The sequence below is a fragment of the Epinephelus fuscoguttatus genome, linkage group LG4 (assembly GCF_011397635.1).
Source record: "Epinephelus fuscoguttatus linkage group LG4, E.fuscoguttatus.final_Chr_v1".
Classification (NCBI taxonomy): domain Eukaryota; kingdom Metazoa; phylum Chordata; class Actinopteri; order Perciformes; family Serranidae; genus Epinephelus; species Epinephelus fuscoguttatus.
In genome coordinates this window covers 9,848,493-9,874,469 of record NC_064755.1, presented here as the reverse complement: position 1 = coordinate 9,874,469, position 25,977 = coordinate 9,848,493, and the positions used below count along the sequence as shown (strand labels likewise).

The 25,977-nt window shown below is 40.1% G+C and overlaps 1 protein-coding gene across 2 annotated transcripts in view; it reads left to right on the top strand.

The window, feature by feature from the left end:
• The window catches only part of vps9d1 (VPS9 domain containing 1), a 54,698-nt gene that overhangs the window by 12,260 nt on the left and 16,461 nt on the right, over positions 1-25,977 (top strand). For both annotated transcript variants that reach the window (XM_049573718.1, XM_049573717.1), the window contains 10 exons: positions 2,150-2,212; positions 2,681-2,733; positions 3,399-3,486; positions 3,857-3,942; positions 8,741-8,889; positions 10,086-10,448; positions 10,602-10,731; positions 16,428-16,633; positions 19,008-19,092; positions 24,551-24,655. In XM_049573718.1, coding sequence (XP_049429675.1) covers positions 2,150-2,212; positions 2,681-2,733; positions 3,399-3,486; positions 3,857-3,942; positions 8,741-8,889; positions 10,086-10,448; positions 10,602-10,731; positions 16,428-16,633; positions 19,008-19,092; positions 24,551-24,655 — 1,328 coding nt within the window. The remainder of the gene's footprint in view (positions 1-2,149; positions 2,213-2,680; positions 2,734-3,398; positions 3,487-3,856; positions 3,943-8,740; positions 8,890-10,085; positions 10,449-10,601; positions 10,732-16,427; positions 16,634-19,007; positions 19,093-24,550; positions 24,656-25,977) is intronic.

The window sequence follows — 25,977 nt, the reverse complement described above, 5'->3', positions numbered from 1 at the left end:
GAAATTACTGTGAAATTTTTCAAATGTATTTTTTTTTGGCGCTTTGAGCACTACAAGCTGAGTGCCATCTAGTTCCATTATATAAGAGAGAAAGCAGACATCTTTACAGCCAATATCAACTTACACCAAAACTGTCTAGACTGATAAATGGCATGACAGGAAAGAGAAAGAATATGTATTTTTTGATTTAGGGTGAACTGACTCTTTAATGTCATGTGATTGAAGAACTCTTGTGAAAATTTGCCTCTGAATTTGTGATTAGTTAAAAAAAAAACATTGACTACTCTCATAATAGCTGTATCAACCTAAGGAACACGCCCCGTAACCTAAATATAAAGCTCATTCATACTTATTTTCAATAGTGGTCTTAACATTTTTAAACGACATCATATGCGCATTTATTTTGGATTTTGGTAGTACTTCCGGTCTGATATCGACGTTAACGTGACGCGACGTGATGATGAATGAGTACCTGGGAGAAGTGGACTGACCTCTGCTCTGGACCGCATGGGTTATTTAAAGCTAGATATCGTCTCAGTCAAAGAGCAGACACTCCTCTACTACTCGTACTCATCTCTTTGGTGAAAACTACCTCCAGTCAGAAAAAAAGATGGTAAGGGAGACCATGACATTTAATTTGTAACATTAGCCATTTTGTTAATTGCTTCGGTTAACATTGTACGTTAACCCGATATAAATGCTGTGCTCTATTGGAGGTCTTTAGATTAATGTTAACTTGTCATTCAGATACGGAAAATGTTTCGGCGTCAAGTGGAGCTCCATGCTTACTGGAGAAAACTAAAGGCATTTCTCAAGGTAAAGTCGTATCAGCTAATAAATTAACGCAAGTAGGAACACTGAAATCGTTCAAAAAATATTTTTAAATCTACTGGGGTTTTTTTCGTGTCACCTAAACGTCACTCAAGAGAGGAGTGACGTTAATTTAAATAGTTAAAATGGCGCACGCGAAGATAAATAAACCTAGATAAAATAGCCACGACCTGTTACGCGGCATTAATTGTATGTTTTCATAAGCAAAATTATATGTTTTTCAGACATTAGATGAGAATTTGTGTTACAGTAAGTTATTTAATTGCTTGTGTCTGGAAGTTTCTGAAGTTGTTGGCGTTGCAAACTGTCACAGATATCACTACGGATTGATGTAGTCATGTTTTAATGGTTAATAATTTATGCTTTTGATCTGTGTGTTGTCCCTATCCTTGTTGCATTGCAGGTTGTATCGTGGTCAGAGATGGGTGGTATTCCACTTAAATGTTTTTAAAATAAGTATTTCAATACTTTTGAGTAATTTGTATGTAGCAGGACAGAAAAGATAAGATGTAATTTGTGACAAAATGCTTTAATTGCTTTGAATTGTGTAATTGAAATGATTAAAATACATTTTTAATATGTAGTTTTATTCTCAATTAAGAAACATTTTATCCACAAGTTTAAACAGTAGGGGAAAAAAAACAAAACAAGAACTGAACAACAATTAGTCTAATCACAGGTTTGACTAAATGTAAAATGAATCATGTGTCCTGTAACTCCAGCAACCTGTGCGTTTGCGTTGGACTGCAGTGAGAAAGGTTACCAAAAGGAGTATCATATTATTTTTTTGGTTGTTTTTTGGGATCTGGGTTCTCTTTTTCTTCTACTGTTTTGTACTGTATCATAATCTGCTGTAAAGGCACTGTTTTGTGTCTTTTGCACTTGCTCAGTTGGTTGCTTGTGAAGTTGGATATCTTAGAAATTTACTCACTCCGTTTAATTTAAAGTTACTGCTCTTGAAAATGCATCTACTGAATGCCCAGAACTTGTGCATCAATGTGGCCTAACTGTTCCCCCTAGCTGCATTTCAATTAAATTGAAGCATCGATTTTTTTTTTTCCCCCTAACTTTGTATAGGCTAGATTTTGTAGATTTTAGATGGGAATTCTGATGGGTCACGACATGGTGGCTTTACATTTCACTTCTTTCACTTTTACCTCAGTATGTTGGTGTTAACTGCTTGACTTCTTGTTTCTCCTGGTGATATTTAGAAACTGACCATAAGCTAATTTCACATTTGAATATGACTTAACATAATGCTTGTCATAATCATTCTTAATTGTATGAATGACATTTCTTCTCATCTTTTCCATTGCAGACGCTCTCTCTCCAGAGGCAGATGATGGAGAACCTCATCATAGCTAAAGCCAGGCAGGATGCTGTATCCTTCTGATGTCAGCTTGTTTATTGTTTTCACCGTGCTGTAGAAGTCTCCATCTTTGTTGCTGGATGGGTAGAGGCTGGGTTTACTAATCTCAGTGTTTTTCACTGAGGCAGTGTTTGAAGCTTGAATAAAAGAGCATATTTGACTTGATTTGTCCTAATTAATATCATATTCTCAGCTATTCCCACCTCAGTGGGAGTGGTGAGCTGTGTGAAGGAGGACAGACAGCAGACATTTAACAGGTGTAAGATGACCTAGTGACCAGCTCTCAATAATTGTAAATGATCATATTAAGCTGTTAAATGGTGATATTCAAAGAATGGAATGTTTATCTTTGCTGGTTTCTTCACCACAAATTATAATCGAAAGATGTCTTTGTTTTAAACTCAAAGACATCTTTGCTCATAGGCTCCATGTGAGGACTGTGATGTTTGGAAGTTTCCTTAATGTTTGTTGTAACATTAGCTTCAGCGGAAGATGGAGGAGAGAAGACTAAGGCTGCAGGAAGAGGCCAACAGGTAACCATGATTTTCAAACACACGGACAAACACACTCAATTGGGTTAAAACTTTATTCTGTTTTTAGCTTCTGCTTTCAATCTTAAATGATAGAAAGAGAATTATTGTTTTTTGTCGACAACAACAAGCACTCAGTAAATACTTGGGAAGGGTTTAGTTAGTTTTGGAAATCATTCTGAGGCTCATAATTTTAAAGATAAACAATCAAAAATCCCAATGAGGAAAAACTTTGTTGACACATCCATACTATGATATAACAATGCTTAAATTAAGTTGTATAGGAAGTGGGATATGATGGTATTAAATTCTGCATCAACACAGATGTGTGAAAAAATCAGTATGTCCTCCCTTTGTTATTTGTGTTTAATTCAGTGATCATGGCAGTAAACATACAATATATACTGGATAACTGACATATCAATTTATAAGGAATTGAAAGTCAAATTAGCCTGTGTAGTGATAGTAATTTGGTTAATTTTAAATAAGCCTTTCTGTCAATGCTAACTCAGTCTATAAAGACGCAGGTTTCATACTGTGGTTCCTCAATAAAGACAAAAAAAAAATAAATAAAATAACATCAGTGACTCTTGATATTCACACACTCATGACTTATGAGGGTGATATGTAGATGTACGTAAATCTTTTGTGTGTGTGTATCATTACAGGAGATTTGCAGCGTCTGGGGCGATGACCACAGAGGAGCGAGAGCAGCGTGCTCTCTATACCAACGTGCTGGAATATGAGCAAGACCATGTAAGTTTGCGAGTAAACATCATAAATATGTAAAAACCGATAGATTAGTGGCATTACAGTTGAATGGCGTTACAAGTTAGCAGAACACAAAGTGATGCCTGGAGCTGCACTTCCTTGCTCTGACCGGTGTCTGACCTGGGGTATTTTCGCATATATATGTGAAACACTACAAGACCAACAACTGTATGCATCTGTGTTTCCAATGACGCTTGTTCTTGCACAACTTAAGAAAACAATTGCCAAATTTGGCATTGGTCAATTTTATGTTGACCTGTTAAAATGAATCAACTAATCAGCATTGTGTGAAATTATTGATATAGTTGCCAATAAATCAATTATATATATATATATATTTTTTTAATCTCTTTAGGATTGGCCCAAACTGTGGAAAGCCAACTTGAAGAAGAATCCTGATGATGTCACATTAGTGTCAGGTCTGGTTTCCTACCTGCTCAGGTAACACAACCATTTTGGTATAGTTTAAAGGGAAATTTCGGTTTATTTCAACCTGTCTCCTATCGTCCTAAATTTGTTTCAAGTGACTAGTGATAGAAAAATAATAGTTAGCATGTTAGCCGTTAGCCTAGATACAGCCATAGCGTCAGACCTGTTAAAACATAAGTGAACGGGCATACTTCAAGTGCAAAGTTAGTCCACTAAACAAGCTTTTTTCCCACAAAGACTGCCTCATATCGTTAGGATAAATGTCAGAGAACATATAGAAAAGGACATGTAAACGTGTTGTCTTACCTTACCGGTGTGGTGCCATGTCGGTTTACCATTTAGCTCTGCTTTCCAAAGCGCAGCTGAAATATCGCGAGAACAAGCAGCGATCTCATACCGTGCCTGAAATCTCGCAAACTCTAGATAAAGCCCAGCTGGATACTACTCCAGGTGGAGGTGTCTCGTCCTCGGTCACATCCAGACCTTGAAAATAAGGCTGCAACTGGTCCCATTCCTTGCAACAGAGGCATTCCTCTTCTGTGGGCATTGGGGCACAGCATTCAGAGGTACACCACCAATCTCCAGAGCTACGCAACCTTGCAGCAGCCATTCCTCCTCTCTCGTCCTCTACCTGTTGCGCTCTCTCTCTCTCCTCCTCCGTTCTTCAATTTCACGAAGCTCTTCGTCAGTGTATTCTGGCTCAAATAAATAAGGGCGGCCATCAAACTCTGCAAAATCAAATTCCTCCTCCACACAGTCGAAGTCTGGCAAAAAGTCAGCCATTATTCTATAAATCTTTTATAAAATAAATGAATGAACTTTTCAGGCTACTGTCTGGTTCTGCCTTCCAGCTATTGCTGCTTGTTCTCGCGAGATTTCAGACACAGTATGAGATCACTGCTTGTTCTCTCGATATTTCGGCCGCGCTTTGGAAAGCAGAGCTAAATGGTAAACAAACATGGTACCACACCGGTAAAGTAAGACAACATGTTTACGTGTCGTTTTTTATATGTTCTCTGACATTTTTCCTAATGATATGAGGCGGTCTTTGTGGAAAAAAAGCTTGTTTAGTTGACTAACTTTGCACTTGAAGTATGCCCGTTCACTTACGTTTTAACAGGTCTGACGCTACTATGCGCCCCGGCTGTATCTATGCTAACGGCTAACATGCTAACTATTATTTTTATGTCACTAGTCACTTGAAACAAATTTTGGACGATAGGAGGATTATTAAAAACCAACTTCTTAAAAAGCCTTTGTCAGTAAAAGGTTTCTCAATATTTTGATATAAAATCTATTCTTTCTCAATATGCAGACGGGCTGTTTATACATTTTTTGAATCTCTAACACCAATATACGTATCTTTTATAAAACATGTCCATCAGCATTTCTTCACTTTTTTATGTTCAGCCATCTGAACACAAACAGCTGGTTTCCAGTGATAAAATACCATGATAGTAACAGTCCCAGTTAATGCTGTACACACCTGGATGTCATGAAATTTAGCTGAGTAATAAAACGGAGCAGATCATACCATACTATATATATGTGGCTGTATTGTTGATCTTCCCCGTCAGCAGAGGTTTAAGTGTATTTGTCAGTTAGATGCAGTAAATCGAGGGGTATTCAGGGAGAATTATGCTGGCCCTGAAAGTCTTTCCTTATACAAACATTGCAGAATATCTTCGTCACTATAGAAACGTATGCCTGAAAATAATCTGTATTATAACAAGTTAATTTGATGTAAACCCTGGTCTCAGACCAGTTTTCAGGTTTCAGGTGGTGTTCAACCAGCTTGAACCTTCATTTCAGCCAGTTACTCTCCATGTTACTGTCAGTTAGGAATGCTATACACACTTACAACAGAGGTTGACTAATGTGTTGCTTTCAGGGCCGACAGTGACTATTAGTTAAAATCTCACTGTTTAAAATGTAGATAACACAAATGAGTTATGTTTAAGTAAATGCTGCAAAAGATAACTTTTTGACATTATCTTAAAAAAAAAAAGTATGGACAGAAGTATACACAAAGTACGGAAACTCTGATCATGAAGCCTAATGTAACTCAATATGATTGTATGGTTCTGAGTGAATTTATGAACTACACTGCAGACTGGATTCTCTACTAAAATTAACAAACAAGAGTGACTCAATAACGGTCCAATGGGGGTCAAATGTGCATCAGCAGATCCTCGTCATGTACATCTAGTGTAGGAAATGTCTATATCCTCGCTGCACTGCATTTTTATAAACTATGGTAATCTGCTGGTATCTCTTGCCACATCCAGGTGCAGTTTCACTCCTTCCTCCTCTCATTGCAGTACTTGTGTTCATAGAACTGGAGCTAGACAACATCCTCTGACTGGTTTTGACTGATTTTTCTTTTGTGGTGTATATATTTTTTGCCGCCACAGCGGAATGTTACCAGTGGAAACACTGTTTGTTTTTGCAACTTCAGCTGAAGATTGTGATTTTATTGCAACATCACAAATAGTTGCTTCCTTACAGTGGACACAAAGCTTCACTTGCTCACTGGAGCAGTTCCAGTCTGCGTTTGTCTTACCCTGTCAGACGCATAGTAGCCTTATTACTTTATTGTATCAGTAATCGGACAAAGAAAAAAAAACATGATTCTGATAAAAAAATGATGAATAATGCAGCCAATAACCAGTTGACCCCTATTATACAGTCATCATTCTTACACATTTTGCAGTGTTAATATTTACAAAAACAGATTTGAATGATAGCTTTTGTTTTGCCATCACACCAGCGCATGTACTGATGTGTTCAGAAAGTTGATTCAGTCTTGCTTGGTTGTATTGCGTCAGCCCTGTCAATATATATTGGTTTAGAAGTGTTTGTTTCCCTTTTGTTATATTTAGAGATGGCTCCAGTTAGTATGATGCAAGATTAGTAGTATAGACTCTTAAAGAAAAACTTCACACCCCAAATGATTATTTGTGTGTCAGTTAGTCCCATTGAACTGGTGAAAAAAACATTGTTTTTCTTGCATGCTTCCACGGTGGACGAAGAATCCAAAAAAGGAGAGCAAATAGCGGGCCTGCACTGTTTATGCTTAAGTGACTTAGATAATAAGGTTTTAGTGCAAATTCATGCGTTTGGTAGGACTGGATAGATGAGACTTGGATTATTCTGCATGAGTTGTGTGAGAGTTTGTAAAAGGATGTTTTAACATAGTTTTAATACAGTTTTTAACTTTTGTTAAAAATGAAGAATGTTGGCCTTTTTGGATTATTCACTGTTGAGATGTGGGAGAAAAATAAATTTTTCTTCCTGAATTCAATGTAACACAGGATGAGTGATTGATATATACAGTACAGGCCAAAAGTTTGGACAGACCTTCTCATTCAATGCGTTTTCTTTATTTTCATGACTATTTACATTGTAGATTCTCACTGAAGGCATCAAAACTATGAATGAACACATGTGGAGTTATGTACTTAACAAAAAAAGGTGAAATAACTGAAAACATGTTTTATATTCTAGTTTCTTCAAAATAGCCACCCTTTGCTCTGATTACTGCTTTGCACACTCTTGGCATTCTCTCCATGAGCTTCAAGAGGTAGTCACCTGAAATGGTTTTCCAACAGTCTTGAAGGAGTTCCCAGAGGTGTTTAGCACTTGTTGGCCCCTTTGCCTTCACTCTGCGGTCCAGCTCACCCCAAACCATCTCGATTGGGTTCAGGTCCGGTGACTGTGGAGGCCAGGTCATCTGCCGCAGCACTCCATCACTCTCCTTCTTGGTCAAATAGCCCTTACACAGCCTGGAGGTGTGTTTGGGGTCATTGTCCTGTTGAAAAATAAATGATCGTCCAACTAAACGCAAACCGGATGGGATGGCATGTCACTGCAGGATGCTGTGGTAGCCATGCTGGTTCAGTGTGCCTTCAATTTTGAATAAATCCCCAACAGTGTCACCAGCAAAACACCCCCACACCATCACACCTCCTCCTCCATGCTTCACAGTGGGAACCAGGCATGTGGAATCCATCCGTTCACCTTTTCTGCGTCTCACAAAGACGCGGCGGTTGGAACCAAAGATCTCAAATTTGGACTCATCAGACCAAAGCACAGATTTCCACTGGTCTAATGTCCATTCCTTGTGTTTCTTGGCCCAAACAAATCTCTTCTGCTTGTTGCCTCTCCTTAGCAGTGGTTTCCTAGCAGCTATTTGACCATGAAGGCCTGATTCGCGCAGTCTCCTCTTAACAGTTGTTCTAGAGATGGGTCTGCTGCTAGAACTCTGTATGGCATTCATCTGGTCTCTGATCTGAGCTGCAACTAGAATATAAAACATGTTTTCACTTATTTCACCTTTTTTTGTTAAGTACATAACTCCACATGTGTTCATTCATAGTTTTGATGCCTTCAGTGAGAATCTACAATGTAAATAGTCATGAAAATAAAGAAAACGCATTGAATGAGAAGGTGTGTCCAAACTTTTGGCCTGTACTGTATATTATCATGTGCAAGGTGAAATTTTCCTTTAAATCAGATAATTACAAAGTTATGTTTTTGCACAGACATACAGTCTGTATGTGTTGTTGTTTGTTGTTGTGGTCAGTCATAGATGAAATAAAATAGAAAATGTTTGTGGTTTTAAATATGTTATATAAGCTATCAGTTATAAATAAATGGGAAAAAAACACCAGCCTAATTGTTTTCTCTTATGATACATCTTATTGGAAATTGCTTAGCTGTGGGGTGCTACCATTGCACTATTTGTAAGAGGACATCCTACATTTTCAGGCCAAATGAGCATCAACTAACATTTGTATTCTGTCCTCAGCCAGTCTGATCACCCAGTGGTGAAACTGCTAAGAAAACACCAGTACCGGATTTACAACAGGCTCTACCCAATCGTCAGCAAAGGCCTCCCCCAGAGTCCTGCCCGGCCACTGAGGCCTTCTCGCAGCACTCACAACCTCATTAATCCAGGTAGGGCCAGAGATGAGTTCATGTGGAAAAGGCTGTGTTCACATTTTCTCAGATTCTGTCTGTTATTGTTTTGTGGCAGCTGGTTTGGTCCTTAATTGAACATTGGGGAATTAAAATGTGCTCAGCTAAAGTTGGCCAGTAGATTGTATAGTGACTGAAACATTAGGAACGGGGGCTTTAGTAGTTGTATTCGACAGTGGCCATTTTATCAGCATATTTTTTACCACTGACAAAATAAATATCTAGCTTTTGAGTTGCGACTGTGCAAGACTGTGTCAAATCCGGTACTGTATGCTTTTATTTGTAGACCACCCAATTTTGATAGTGCTTTTTTTTCCTAAATTTTCTGGACTGTTGTCTGTTAGGTTATATTTACATTCACTGTGTGGAATTTATGTCCATGATATCACTCCTTCCACTGCCAACCAGTTCTCTGCATTTGTAAATACTGCTGCAGTACCCACCTTTGTTGCTCCCTCTTCTGGCCAAGGCACAGAGCTGCTGCTCAGCTGAGAATTGAGTGTAAATTGTGCAAATCCTCAGGACTCTTGAAGGAATACTTTGCTGATTTTTAACCAGCTTTGTATTAAAACAGTGTGGGTAGTATGTGTAAATGAACCCTGCATCTAACCAATGCCTACAACCCCCCCAGATAGAGCCACTAGTGTCTTTTTGGCTGTGAGCCGAGGCTGGCAACATAAAGGAGATCAAATTTCAGAAGAAATACTCTGCCCATGTTGTGTTTATTTACCAGAAAGTTTTTGTGTTTTCTGGGGTGAGGTGATGAGACATGGCAGAGTTACTCCTGTCTAGACTGCACATGTATCATTTGCTACACCTTCATTTATGGGCCTTCTCATTCATCATGTTCCACTATAGAGCAGCTGCTGAGTCAATTGCGACACCTAGTGGTAAAATTTGGTACACTCCAAATATCACACATAGAATTTACATTGGCCCAAACCTACTGACCATGCTCAATAACTGCCAACTAAGCTCAAAGTGATCATTTCTGGGTGAGGCCTGGGGGAAGATTGTTTTTTCACATGGCTTAAAAAATGCACATGACACTAGCAAAGGAGCCATGCTGTAGCCATGTGACAAGAGCTGTAGTGACAGGTTAGATTATAATCACTACTGGCTGCTACATCAATATGAATACATTTGTTTACGTGAAAATGATATCGCTCATACAGAGACCCAGAAGAAGCCGACCAGGGGCAGTAGCGTCGGCGGTCAGAGTTTCAGCACCAGCTCATCACTCTCGCCCTCGCTCTCTCACGACCTCCACACCAGCTATGATGATGAGGAAGGGGAGGAGCCTCACACACAGGTGACAGTGGATCGGGAGAATTCGTTTGAAGATCTGGAGCAGTTCCTGACTCAGCTGGACTGGGCTCCTGTCCACGGCAGTGCAGATGACACTGGCTCTGATTCAGAGCTGACCTGTAATACCTTAATTCAGCCAGGTCAGGACGAGACAAACATCCAGGAGCTGGAAATGAGAGCACTGAGAGAACACCTAAAGGCCATCGTCAAAGATATTCATATTGCAATTGGTAAGCATGATGACAGAGGGTGGATAGCTTACGTTTGCATGGGTAGAAAGTGTTACTGTGTTTATTTTCAGCAGCAATATCCTGTTGCTGTTGAAAATGTTTAAGGCTGAATTGTTGTATAATAAATGTTATGGGTGTTTGTTTATGTTTCAGATCAGCTCCTGTCACTGTGTTTGCTGTCCTTTGAATGCCTAAACACAGCCAGCTCAAAAGACCTGTGCCTCGCGAGCTTAGAGGAAGCCTTCTTCACGCCACTCTGGAGCGCCTTGGTGGCTCTTTTCAGGTACTGCAGTCAAAATCCTTGTGACTTAGAACATGTCTCCATACTTAAAGTGTCTGAAATATATACTGTTTCTCACTGGTTTTGCAAATCAAACATGCAGTGTTTCATTTAGACCTTGACGGGAGAGAGCATATAAACTCTACAAAGCACCGTTACCGTGTTAAGATCTGTCTCGCAGGGTGAATCAATGTCATTTATTTAACAGCACCAGAAAGTGTACAGTGGTGGAAAAAAGTTTTCGGACACCCCATGCATTTGTAAAATATTGCATTAAGAATCACTCTTAGGTCTTCAAGTGCAATTTCTTTTAGTACAGTCACAGCCAAAATACTAAATAAATCCTAAAAAAGCCATTAAAAACTTAAAATTGATTGGTTCCATAAAAATACATAAGAAATTTTGAGTATTGGGTCATTTTGGTACCAGTGATGAAGGTCGTTCTTTTTATTAAAAGACACAATTTTTGTTGCCAAGCTTCGTGTCTACATAAAGCCAGCACATTTGAAAGTTCTTCAGACACAAAAATGGCTAAAACAAGGAACGCAGGAAACACACCTGAAGATAATGATTCTCAGCCAGGAAGGGTACAGCTGCCGCCAGATAGCCAGGAAGTGCAGATGCAGTCCTTCAGCAGTTGGATATACTCTGCAGAAATACAGACGAACCAACAGCTTGGAAGACAAACCAGGGTCTAGGCGTCCAAGGGTTTCTTCAGCAAGAAATGGCCGCATCCTGATCCGCATGTGCAGGCAAAACCGCCGAATGACATCACAGGAGCTTCAGCAGCAGTGGTCAAACCAAACTGGTGTCCAGTGTTCCACCCGCACTGTACGTGGACGACTTTTAGATCATGGCTTAAGGTCCTACAAGGCTATCAAGAAGCCCCTGATCAATGAGAGACAGAGGTTAGCCCGGCGTCGTTGGGCCCAGGCACACAAGAACTGGACAGCCAGGAATTGGAAGAAGATTTTGTGGTCAGATGAGTCCAGTTTCCAGCTTTATCTTCCTCCTACTAATGTGAGGGGACGAGAAGGCCAGGCGAAGCATTATCTCCAGCATGTACAGTACCTACTGTCAAGCATGGTGGAGGCAGTATCATGGTTTGGGGATGCATGAGTGCTGCTGGTGTTGGTCATCTCACTGTCTGTGATGGCACATTGAACTCTACCAAGTATTGTACCATTCTCGAAACCCACATGCTCCCTTCTGCGCGTGCACTGTTCCGTCGAGGTAAAAACTGGATGTTTCAACAAGATAATGCCCCTTGCCACACATCCAAGGCCAGTAGAACTTGGCTGCAGGAGCACAGTATCCAGGTCTTAGAGTGGCCAGCTCAATCCCGGACATGAGCCCCATTGAAAATCTGTGGTGGATTATCAAAAGGTCTGTTTCAAAGCATAAACCAAAGAATTTAGAAGAATTAAAAGCAGTAATTCAAGAAGAATGGGACAAGATTACCCCTCAACAGCGTGAAAGGCTCGTGGGGAACATGCCAGCCAAGATTAGAGCTCTACTACGTGCCAATGGCAGGACTACTAAATATTAATTTGATGATGTGATGGTTTATTTATTTTTTGTTCAGTTTTGAACACATTCTCTGTTATTTGCTGACTTTGATACCGACAATGTTGAGAACTGACATATTGAAACTGTCAAGAATTTAGTTTTGTTAGTTTTTCTTGTAAACAATAAACAAAAACATATAATTTGTATTTGTTTGTATGTGTCTAATGCAGCCACACCTTTTGAAACACAAAAATGATTTTTCCACAAATATTTCATGATAATATTTGAGATTGTGTAAAATTTTAAGGGTGTCCGAAAACTTTTTTCCACCACTGTATCTTTTAAATGATTACCAGCTGTAACAACGTCATGACGACTGGTAGTGGTTTCACCTCCTGAGTCCGTGTGTCATCATGGCAAAATGTGGTCCTGGTGACATCAGTTGTAGCGGGAACTACCACAGAAACTGTTCTGAGTAATTTGCCCTGTGTTGTCTGTCTGTCTGTCTGTCTGTCTGTCTTTCCGTGGGCAGATTTTGCCAACTTGATAGCATCACAACTGTGCAAGATGCAGGCACAAAACTTTACAGGTGTGTAGATGAGATCAAAATATAAGCCAAGCTAGAAGATGGATGTGGTCCAGGCAAGAGGGCTGGAAGTAGGGGGCAGGAAATTGGGAAAGGGCCACTGGCTTCCACTTTACACCTGTGGCCCAAATTAATTTCAAGTCACGGAGAGCTGTATGTTGGCTGGCATGATCCCATTGCAAGATAGTCACAGCATAAAGTTGAATCATGAATATATTTTTGTGTGTGTGCGTGCGTGTGTGTGTGTGTGTGTGTGTGTGTGTGGCCCTTCGTGGTGGTTTTAGTTGGAAAACAAATTGTGGAGCGGTAACTACATTGCATGACTTAAAACCAGGATATTGTACCTTTTTTTTTTTCATGAAAAGTAAAAAAACAACAAAAAACTAAAAGGGTCTGGAAGCAGATCTACCCTTCTCCCCATTGAGAAATTCTCAATCTGGCCTCCACCCCGCCCACTACCACGCTTGCGTTAGGTTTTACTTCGTGTTTTCTTCAGCACTGTTTGTGCTAGGTGTTTTTAAGCCTCAGTCAGACCCAGACTCAGATAAGGAGTCTGCTGTACACCAACATTGATGGATAGCAGACATATCAGAATGTTAAGTGTTGTGAGCATCTTTTATTGTTTCTGTTGTTTGTTAGCTTGTTAGCTTTAAGGCTGGCAGTGGTTGACATGTCGAGAGTCATCGTCAAACATACAGTAATATCTGCTACAATGTTCCAGTGTGTTCACAATTGGTCAGGATTACAACCAAAAACTGTACACTCTGCCATGTCTGCTGTCAAAAACTTCATTGTGCTAAAACCAACTCTGCTCTCTGTACTGACAAGTCTGCTCTGCTCTGGGGGTTTCGGGTTTATTTGCTAGTGTTGTGTTGAAGACTGTTACTTGTTTGATGTGTCTTTACAGTATACGACGCGCATTGACTTTTGTATTAGTGACATAACTAATTTAGCTTGCCCGGCATACATGTGAATCTCAGATTTTGCACAGATACAAATCAAAATCAAACATTTTAGAGGACTTCAGAAAAGAAAAACACATTTTTAATGAAGTGGGACTGTAAGTATTTACTCAAAAGTTAAATTTTCACATTTGTGCTAAAGAAGAGGATAGTCTACATCATGGTGGCCACAGTTACTGTCTTCTTTAAAAGAAATACTAACCTCTGCCAGACACAAGCAAATGACAAAAAACAGAATTTGACAAACAGCCAATCAATTTTCAGAGGGCAAGAGGCGATCAGCCCCACTTGGCATCAAATATGTGCTATCCGTTTTCATTGCCAAACACTTTGGCATGCGTATTGTTGTTTTCCCACACTAGGGGAAACAAACAATAAGAAAACAATTTTGAGAGGTTGCTCGTTGGCAGCTTAATAAAAAATGAGCTCAGATCAGTGGCTGCTAACATAAACTTTATTTAATTGGCTTGCACATGCAAACACACAGCAGCATACAGTAAAGGAAGTGACTGCTCATTGAGTGTTGATACATTGTTTGACTGTCTTGCATTTATGAATTGGTTCAGTTTTATTTCACACAGCAAAATTTTGAGGCAGAGTATCAGGCTATATGGGTTGTGTTCAAAAACATTCAAATCAGCTGTGTTGGTGCTGTATTTTTTTGTTCAAATTTAAGTTTTAATGAATATAGACTAACATGTTCATGGTGAACTTTGAGCTTGGCTTGACTTGTTTTCTAGAAACACATTGTGGGTCATGACCACCATGTGGCAGTGCTACTCTAAGTATGTCGGCCTCTTCGAAGCTTCTATTCCTGATTTGATTCTCCTTACACTCAAATAGTCCTTAGAATGATGAGTTATGTTGCAAGGTTACTAGCACAACCCTAACTGACTTCCACTAAATATATATATATATATGTACCTCTTCCCAGAATACAATGGGACATATTTCGACTTCATACTCAATTTATTTTTCCCCTGAACCTGTGTGCTCCCCTTCAGTGTCTCAGCAAGCCCACATTATGAAAACTACAAACCTAACGAGTGGGAGGTTCACACAATCCCCAAACTCCCAGTTCCAACCCTCGGCCTGACCGGCCAGTAGGAAATGCTCATGGAGCCACTTGGATAGGAACCCCTGCAGACTTCCCACCCATGAACATAGCCAGTTACTATTCTGGAATACCCAAGCCACTTGAAATTAGACCCCTACACCACAATCAGTTTTTTAATTGTACTGTGATCAAATTGCTACTGATGGTCTTTCATCTTGTTAAATATAAAATGTGGAAAGCTTGAACCATCTGCACTCATGAAATTTGTCAATTAAAGGGTAACTGGTATTTTCCACCCTGGACCCTAGTTTCGCATGTTTTTGTGTCTGTTTGTGTTTAATGGGAATAATCATTTTCGAAATTGGTTCAGTATTGAGTGAGACCACTGCAGCCAGTAGTAGCAAAACAGACTACAAAGTAATCACTGTGGGCCATTGATCACCATCAATGTATGTCCATCAAAAGGGTTTATTTTTGCCACTGACAAGCTTAGATTGGTATTGTAAGTGTCTGACAACATTATGGGAAGGCTCCTTATTGAGGTTAATCTTTTTGTCCAAGAGTAACATCTTTATTATTTTACCAGAAATGGCCCCAGAATTGCCATTACTAAACACACTAGACTCAATATAAGTTAACGGTAATTGTAGCATGTGTAGAGCCAGCATATTTTCACATCTGACTGACTGAGTTAAAGGTTTATTTCAACCAAATCAGAGTTAGTGATTGTTGGAACAGTGGAGAGATGAACCAGGATGGTTTTTGTGAGTTTTATTTTGTTTCTGTCGACTTTGAATAAAGTAATAACATTACTGTTTATTAAAAAGGAGTCTGGTGGGTTTGACAGTGGCAATGTCAATTTTCAATAGCTGTTCCTCCTTAAACTGTTGCCCGCTGGGATTACATTGCAGCCTGTATCGCTGCTGCTCACTCAATATTGGACCAGTTTGTTGTTCCAAATAGTCACTTATACACAAAAACATAATAACAACAGGTCCAAGTTAAAACAAATCCACAGTTACCCTAATAGTAGTACGCACTGGGTTGCTAAGTTGCCTCTGCTGTTTGACGCCATAATTTTTCCTTTTTCACTCTGTGTGGTAGTCTAGAGGAAATATCATAAAGGCTGGGATTTGTTGACATCGGATCGCTCTGTGTTTCTATTGGTCAGAGTGGTGGCTGTGACAGGAGAGGTCATGAACGACAAAAGGAAAATCAAACATGCTAGACTCTCTGTCGGGACCCTGTGAGGCTTCCCAGATGTGGTGTTGGTTGTCATCTACTATGACACACTACACAAGATAAAATGGATTATTGGGTATGACACTCGTTGTCACAATCACAATCTGAGCTGACACGCATGATGCTCTGTTATTTATTTATTTATTTATATATATATATATATATAATCGCTATAATCGTGCTAATATTGTGTAGTGTGAACACGGCATTGCAAATACCATTCTTCCTTCAAAATGCCTGGTAGTGTGCCTTACTTACAAGCATCCGTTGTTCAAACTTTTTCCCTGCCTGGGTTTTCAGTCTGGTAACTTTACTTTGGTAACAGTCTGTCTTTCTTTCTCAGGAGGGTCAACAGGGAGAGGGAGCAGGCCTTTGAGACAAATATGAAGTCATACCAGGATGCCTCGCCTGGAGATGTTGGTGTTCCTTTGAAACTGTTCCCCAAAGACCCTGGTGCACTACAAGGTTCCTACCCCTACGAGTCTGCTGTTCAGGAGCTTAAGCTTCTCATTAAAGACTGCTGTCCACAGAGGAAGTTGGAATGTATTGGTGAGTCAGACTGTTGTTTTATTCTTCCTCACACAAAGCTGACTTTCAGTACAGAGAGCTTCTCTTGGAGAGTATCAGTTCAACCCCAAGGAGGCAATCCACCCTTTTCTGTCATGACCTCAGTCATAGTCCTGAGTCTCATCTTCTTTTTTTTCTCAGGGTATCTGCACAGTGAAGAAGCATTGGAAAACAGGCCTTAGAAGTTTAATTTTAAAGTCTTGAATTTATTTTACACTTGTAAGATGAGAAGAGATTTTTAATCCAATTGCAGGCTGTTAATAGATGTTCTAGAACTATGAACTAATAGTGGGAATGTTTTGTCAGTGCAATGTGCTGCAGGAGGCTGTTAGTCTGCACCATCAGACCTGTTGCTACTGCTTTATACAGTAGCTAGGAAGCCTATTGTGTGATACTGTAATGAGAATGTGTTTCTTTTAGGAAAAAATGAAATAATTAATTTAAGTAGATTTTGCAGTGGTTATTACATAGATCTATGATAATAAATTTACTCCAGGCCAAAAATTTTAATGCTTTGGCAGTATGATAATGAAACAGGTATTAAATTGCATTCTCTGCAGTATTACAGTAAAAAGTCTTAAATTCAACCTGGTGATACCTGCAGAAACCCTGTTTTTAATATAATAGATACAAACATGCCTTCTGTTGTAGCTTTTCAGCAGTGAGTTTGTGGTTTTATGGTTTATATGAAGCTTAGTTGAAGAGTTTACCTGTAACTCGGTTTAGAGTCAAACACCCAGATATGTGTTGAAAAGAAACCATATTGGAGAATCAAGCAAACAGACAGTTGGGGATATAGAGGAGTGGGAGAGGAAATGACACATGTACCCCAAATGTGATTGAAATTGGGCCTAATGACTACCACATGCAATGTTAAAATCATGCCTAGTTACTGTAAATGAGTTTCATTTATTCATTTAAAAGTAAATAAATCATTTCCTCCACACAGATATGTTCAAAACCATAACCTCTTCAGTTGAGGCAATTTACAAATAGATGGAAGTAGTATGGGTTCATTTACCATTAACCTGATGCATTGATGTCCCTTGTCAGTCATGTTCAGAAGAGTCCCAGCTTTTACTGTAAACTCAGATGTTGTGGAACTTGATTTCTACTGGTTTACAGGTAAACAGTAATCTCAGAAATGTGGAGTGATAATAAAGACTGCCTAAAGTCATAAGTTTTGGTATCTATGAGGCCAGACTATTTCATTTAAGGCACAGGAACATGTTCTCCTAACAGACAGTCCTTTGAAAGCTTTGCTCTTTAAGCCAATATCTTTAAAATGATGTTCCTTAAATTGGGAACTACTGAGGTGTCCCTTTTCCTTGGATTGTCTGAAGGCCCTATCCTACAACCGGCGCAAGTGGCATTAAGTGGAAAAGCGGCACACTGCCCAGTGCAACTGTCATTGCTAGTTTCAGACCAGGGCAGTTGTCCTTTGCACAGACAGCGACAGCAAATGTACTTGTGCCCATTTGTGTGCCTGTGGGCATGCAGGTCATAAAATGAGGTGTAGTCATGGCATAGTTGGTGTATTGCTATTTTTAAATGGCAGAAAGCGATTGCACCATTGGCAGCGACATTGCTGCCTTTACTGCAGAAAACCACTTGCTTCTCCAGTTTGCAGAATCCACCATGTAAATAGCAGTGTACCACATACAGGCGCACATGGCTTTTAAAGGGAATGAGCGATGACACTCGATTTGGTTGACTTCATATTACATCCAGAACATACCTATGATTAATTATGGGACTAAATACAGCCCCCTTGCCTGTTGTGTCTTACTTTGCACCCAGATTATGGGCTGTTTAACCAGCAAAGTGGAGTTGGACTTGCCCTAATTGCACTTGTGCCATTCATTTTTGACCATGAGCTATAGATAGTTTAAATAGGGCCCTCAGTTTCTGTAACTAGTGCTATTTTCTTCATGGTGGTGGCTATCGTAGTTGCTTTAGCTGCACTGCAAACATGTTAAAAATGTAAGCCATCACACTGCATGCATTCATTCCATGATCTTCTGACTGCTTCAAGGCACCATTTGCAGTTAATTGACAAAACATACAACACTGGTTGGTGTGGGCAGGGTGCAAATCACTCACATTAGCCCAAATTTGATATTTAATTGGACAAATAATCTATACCAATCCAGTCTGTTTCTAATGTTATCTGGGACCAATTTATTTAGTAGCTGTGTTTTTAATTATGGCAAGCCATTTAGCTACATTGCTGAGCTGTGGGCTATCAGCATTTTCTTTGTGTTTGTGTTTATTGTAAATTTGGTCTGAGGACAGGGTTTTTACATGGGTTACATAAATAGATATTATATATTGTTTCTGCTATGTCTTGTTACAGTCAGGACACTACGACTGATCTGTGCCTGTGCTGAGGATTACAGGTGTCTTCATGAGGTGGACTCCACACCCAAAACAGCTGCCATGTGAGTAAATCATCAGCTACAACAAGTGCCAACTTTTCGGGGTTTTGGTGTTTGTCACTGCAGCACACTTAAAATCACATGCTGAGGGATTTTTACTGGAAAATGTAACAGTAAAATGAGACACCTCATAACATTAACCTGACACAACAGTTTGATGATTAAAGGGTAAGAACATTGTCCAGAACAGTGACGGACTGTTATGGGTTGTGTTATTCCTTTAGTCAAATTCCTCCAAAGTACACCTCATTAAAGTTCAAAATAAGAGCCCTTTCTTCGTTGACTCCATGCTTATGATACAGAGGGAAAGACTGTCCAGTGAAACTACCCAAATATCATTTAAGGGCTCTTTGCCATGCTAGCTGCCCTGTCAGGTCTCATCATCGCTCGGCTAAGCCTGTCACAGCAGGGGCTCTCATAGGTCTATTGCCCCCCTATAGAGTGCCTCCTCCTAGCTAGGCCTAAAAGTGGGTCGTCGTGTCTGGGTTTAGAACAGACCCAGGGCCCAACAAGGGGTTTGGGGAAGAGAAGAAAAGAGATGGAATCCATGATGATGCACAGAGAGTCAGACAAAGGCTCAGTGGGTTGTAGCATGCGTTCTGGACAATGTACAATGCGTTATGGACTCAGTTCAAATCAGTTTGTGTTGACAAAGTTTGACTGAGAACAGTTTCCTCTGCATCCATTTATCTGTGGTCCAACGTGGATCTTCTCATTGTGGCCTTACATGATCTGGTGAACCACATCCAAGGGGGAAAGCAGTGATGTACTTATAATCAACCTCATCACTGCCTAGTTTAATGAACTAACGAATGAACTGAGAATACTTTTGCATCAATATTGCACAAGCAACGAGCCTCCAGTGAGGACACCTTTACACTGCCTGATCAAGGTGGGAATGTTATTCTGTTATTCTAAGTTGCCTTTATAAAGCCCCTTTGACACAGGGATCACGCTATAGGGCTCCTACAAAGTCCATTCTTTATGCTGCCTTTATAATTTTAACACAAAACCAAACAACGTCATCATGCTATTCCAGTCAGTGCGTTTACATGCACAGTTAAGTCAAGCTATGGTTATAGCTCGACTGGGCCATTTAATAGGAGCACTGTCCTTGTCCCAGTATACAAGCACAGGAGGGGAAACGATTTATTGACCTGAGTATTATTTATTATGTTGGACTTCGCTACGATAGGTGGTGATATGCCTCCTTTCAGCTTGTTAGTATTTGACCTTTTTCAGGTTCACTTATTACATCACAGATCAGACAATCGTCACTCTGTGCTTTCCCCCCAACCATGTATTTTAAAATATTAAACTCTTTTAGCTGACACAGCATGAACTGTTTTTCCTCATCCATCCAAAAATGCATGGTTCTGGATGTAGATTGTGACTTGTTGTTACCAGCTTCTTCTTCTGTTAAGCATTTAGTGCTTTTTGACCTCTGGGTCAAAGCCCAGGGCAGAAACTGTGGAGCATGTGCTGAGTGCCTAGGCCAGTTTGGGTCCGATTGACTGTAGACATGCAGGGGTAATTTGACTCGCCATTGCGTTATCTGGGTTTGTTAGTCTGACTAAATTCCATTTAGTATGATATCAGTCGGACTAACATATTTACATGTATTTTAAAAGTCCGGTTTATAAATTGATTTTTTCTGATGTCATGTTAATGTACTGAGTGTGTGATTTTAGACAGCATGCTGGGATCACTTTAACAAAAGAGGTGCGACGGGCGTTTAATGTAACAAGGCAGTCTCGGCCTCTAGTGTGACATACGTATAACGTACTCTTTGGCAACTCTTTTTAGACAACAATGGCATTAACATGACAATAACAATCAATTACTGCCCCTGTTATATGGCGGCTGATCTCACCCTCTGCTTGGAGGGGAAGGACCTCACGGATCACATTGTCTACCCAATTTACAGACACTTTCAGCTGCTGTTCTTTTTCTTTGAGTTAGCTGCTAATTGCTAGCAGCTGCTTTTTAAACCTCCTAGTGTTGGGTTGCACACATAACACAACATCAAAACCTCACACCAGTCCTGTATCCTTTGCAGATTTCAAAAGCAGCCAGCAGCAGTTAGCAGCTAACTCAAAGAAAAAAATTAGCAATGGAAAATAATAGGGGTGTAACGATACATTGATCCACATCAATACATCGATTCATTGATTAACGATCCGATTATATCGACGCAAAATGAAAACATAGATCCATATCGTCATCTTAAAGATACACATTTATTTTGAAATTCACATAGCACGTCTGTGTCACCATTTCTGGGCAAGTGTGCCTCTGCTCAAACAACAAACAGAGCTCAGAAATAAAATGGTTATATCATATCCTAGTTGTTTTTGTGAGTTGATGTAAATGATTGTGTTACATGGGCATATGATATCGCGTCATATCAATCGCAGGCTCCTGAATCGAATCGAATCGAATAGAATCGAATCAAAATCGTATCGTGACAGACTTTGTGGTATCGGCAAACATTGTATCGTCATCCAAACAAATTGATATAATATTGTATCGTGATGAAACTTTACACCTCTAGAAAATAATGACAAATTGGGAAAACAATGAAGTCTGGGAGCTTTTTATCGTACAAGCAGAGGGCAAGGTCAGCCACCACGTAACAGGGACAGTGAATAATTGTTATTGCCATGTTATGCCATTGTTATTGGCCGATGCTGTTGTGTTACAAGTCATATCCTTAGTGTCCTAACTAGATGCGACGTGAGCAAAAGTCGGTTTGATTGTTGATTGATCCATTGTTTTCTATTGGACTGTCCGAACTGCCTGTACAAAACTTCTGCCAGTTGCCCTGTTTTTATTTTATTCCTGTTGCTTTAGTTGAAAGTGCTGCCCTGGATGAGGAACTGCTCATTCACAAGATTGAAATGAGCAGTTATCTGTATGATACTATCCCATTTCACTACAAAAACCTAAATAAGTTGGCATTTTTTTGTGGTTAATTTGAGATCACAATTGCTAGGAGAGTGGTTTGGTTAGATGATGTGATGGAGTTTTATAATCATTGGATCTGCTGTGGACAGAGAGTCCGATATTAACGCGATGCATTGCCATAGTCAGATGCTCACTTGCTGTTAGGACACAGTGTCAGGCTTCTTTTGCTCCAGAGCACCAGCATCCTACATAAAATCACACACGAGGGCAGTGTGATGCCTGCTTTGTATGATTCTATGTAAAAGAGCAAAGGCAGCATAATGATGGGTCTTTGTAGCGGCCCTGTTGCACAATCTCTGTAGAAAAGGGGCTAAAGAGAGCCACTATTTTTTAAGGTGGATGTAGATCTCAGTCCTGAAATACAAGCTTTTACTTGCTTTTTGGGAGAGCCAGTCTTAAGTTAAGGTTTGACACTTTTTATTAGGGCTTAAAATAGTTACCATGAAACTGATATCACCAGTACTCGAGGGTTTATGTGTGTATGTAAGTGCACATCTTTAATGCTTGTAAAAGTCATCTGTTTGGTGTGTAGTGCAACCCACAAACACCCAGTGTCAGGGAACAAAACATGCAGAAAATCATGTTCTTCAATGTTCCCAAGAGTTATCGGATAGCTTGTCTTTTTTTCGTACCCTCTTGTCCTGTTTTTTTCTTTTGTTGGATCCACTAATGATTTTTGAGAATGGCTGAGGCGATGTCTCCTGCTCCATATCTGTCTCTTTGTATTGGAATACGTATGAGGTGATCAGAAATGGCGGAGTAGAAGAGTCGACCGGGCACGGCCCCTCTCAAAGCTTTTTATCCAAAGAAGTTGTGACGTTGAAGGATTTTTGTGTGTACTGTGTACAATAAAATATACAGCTTGGTGACAACATGTAGTTCCAAGAAATGAAAACGGTCATGTTGTGTAGGATTTGTTTTGTTACCTGGAAACATGAGTCAAACATGGCCCAAACCGCAGAAGGGATCTCAATCGATGATTAATTTTTTCCTTGTTTATATTGTAGGGACCAAGAATGCAATCATGTCTGACATGTCGGAATATAATCTGCAAACATCTTCCCTGAAAATCAGTGCAACTTGGCCACAATTACATATATATGAATCAAACCAGCATTTCAAAGGAAAAGCTTTCAATGGCTTGCACTAATTGCTCATCACTTTACAATGTCATAATCTAGCCAGTGGCCTCTGGCAACTCTAATTCAATGAAACTTTCATTCAAAAGTGAACCTAAAATGTCCTTCCCTGCCTCCAATCTGCCAGTGTCCACATTTTTCCTGTCCTGATTGTGGCTCAGTAGACCCATATGTGACTTCTTTTTTTAGTCCATGTAAGTACACATTGCCTTTCAACATGTCACTGTGACTCACATAAAGTGTTTTTGATCAAGGCCTGAGTCAGATAGAATTTGGAAGTGCTACAAAATTCTGCTGACAGACAAAACCCGCCAGATTTCAGCAGGAATTAGTGTACTTTATATTTACATGGCATGTTTATTTCTCCTCCCTCATTGTTTCAACTTATTTTATTTTTTTTTTTTTTTTGCTGTACCCTTTTACTTTGGTTTCTAATTTACAGTCTCTCACACACAAATGCACTTTATTGTACTGGCTGCCCTCTTTTATTCATTCAACAGCATTTCCATTTTTCGTCAGTTCTTTGTCCTTGACCAACTAGGAGCTCATTTGTTCTCTAGTGTGCTTTTGTCCATATCCCTTTCTTTTCTCTCTTCTATTGTACTGCTAAATTGGTCGGCACTTTCCCTCTGTATCCTGTTAATTAAGATTTTTCCCCCCTTTTCGCATTTATGCTGTTTTTTTTACTTGTTTTATCCTTCACTGAATAGGAATGCATTGCAAACCCATAATGGAGCGTAATCTTCTCACTAAAATCAGTATTTATGCGTGTGGGAAGACTGCATTGTATCCTTGGAATGCAGAGAGACTGGTTTTAGTGTGAGTGGATCAATGTCTGTGTTTACAGTAGTGAACTCAGAAGATTATAATTCAGGGTTGCGATTGTGTGTGTGTATGTGAGGTCCAGCTCTCAGTGGTTACATGAGTCTGTCCACACCTTCCAGAACCCTGCAGGAGGAGAGTATCCAATTGCATGTGGCTGGGTCAGTTGAGGGCCAGCAAACTACCTTCTCACGCAAACTAGCAAGCAAGCAGTTAGCCCTGCGTGTGAGTCCTGATAAACAAATGGTCACTGTCTGCACACAGGGAGAATGCTATCAGGCTGTCATCATCTCCATGGCTGCAATTTGTCCTCCCAACAGATCTCAGGGAGAGAAAAAAAGCTTTATCATTTCCATCCCTGAACACGCATCCCATTAAGAGCTACATTTAATTTAGTTTCCATTCGGTCCCCTAGGGAACGCATGCCATCATACTGTGTAAATGTCACTCTTTTTCCCTTCTGCTTTATTTATTTACATGTGTTGTCCTCTTTTACTTGATCTCACTGCCTCTTTCCTTCTTTCGTCTCACAGCGGTGCAGATGACCTGTTGCCCATCCTGTCCTTCGTTGCTCTACGGTGCCAGTGTCCTCAGCTGGTATCTGAATGTGCTGCTTTGGAGGAGTTTATTCATGAAGGGTGAGAATGCATCTCCTTTGTTTGCACCAAGTACACAAAATTTTGAGTAGATTTGTCACAATTTTGATGGAATAGGGCATTGGACTCCTAATATACCTAATGAATGTTCGGTTTGTCCTTTTCGGGCTACTGTAGAAACAACACGGTGGACGGAAAAAGGCCTGCTCTGTATGTAGATATTAATGGCTTATTATTAGTTTAAAAAAAAACCACAACGATTCTTAGTTTCAGGTGATCATATGATCATACACTAATGAAAACATAGTTACGAATGTTACATTCCATTTATGCCAGTAGATGCCTCTATATCCTATGCACAGCCGGTTGCACCAACAGAGCTTATGCGTAGTCTCAAGCTAAGTCGGTCGTAACTTGGTGTTCTAAGTCCGACCTAATAGTTACGCTGGTTGCACCATCTAGGCTTAACCCTTCTTCTCACTAAGACTAGGCGTAAATCTTACGCCTAGTCAAGAGCAGGTGTAAGGTCATTATCAAGCTGCGCCCATGTGCTCTAGAGTGCAGAGAGTGCAGCTTGATAATGGCACGTCTCATCCACCATCTGTACAACGAGCGGGCATTCAGACAGGAGAGAGTAATTAAGGACAGAACCAATCCATTGGACCTATATAATGATGAGGAGCTGATTGAGAGGTTTCGATTCGGTAGGAGAGATCTGTTTGAACTTACTGAAGAGCTGTCACCAGATTTACAGTTTGTGTTGGGCCGCAATGCAGCCTTACAGTTGCTGATTGCGGGGCAGGGGAATCCTCCCCAAATACATCAACAATGATGTCACCGTAAATTGAGGTTTTCGGGAGAGGACCCCCGCCAGTTGGGTGAAATTTTTTTGGAGGAGACGTCTTTTTTTGCCTTGCTGAGGAGATTTTTCCACTTCTTCCTAATGTCAGCCTCTGTATGAAGGCAGCCAGAGTCTGAACACACTGATGTGCCCCGTTATCTCTGCCCATACCGACTGTTTTTTCTTATTTGTGATGACGTTTGACTGCTTGGCAGTTAACACGTCTCTGTGCTGGCCGTACAGCTCGATTAATTTTCTAATTTCAATGTCGGTATAGTTAGCCTTTCTTTTTCGTTGATCCTCCATGTTTTCTTCAAATCTTAAACTGTAAATAAACTGTCAACACAGATGAGAGGGGCTGTCAACTGTCAAGCACGCGGGTTGAATCAGCAGCGCGTCATTTAATGTCACCGCGCTGCTCTAGGCAGGCCACATGCTGCATTCCGTGAGCATTCACATGGACGTGCACAGCTAAGACTGGCATAGCTAAGACCAGGCGTAAGCCCTGTTGGTGCAACTGGCG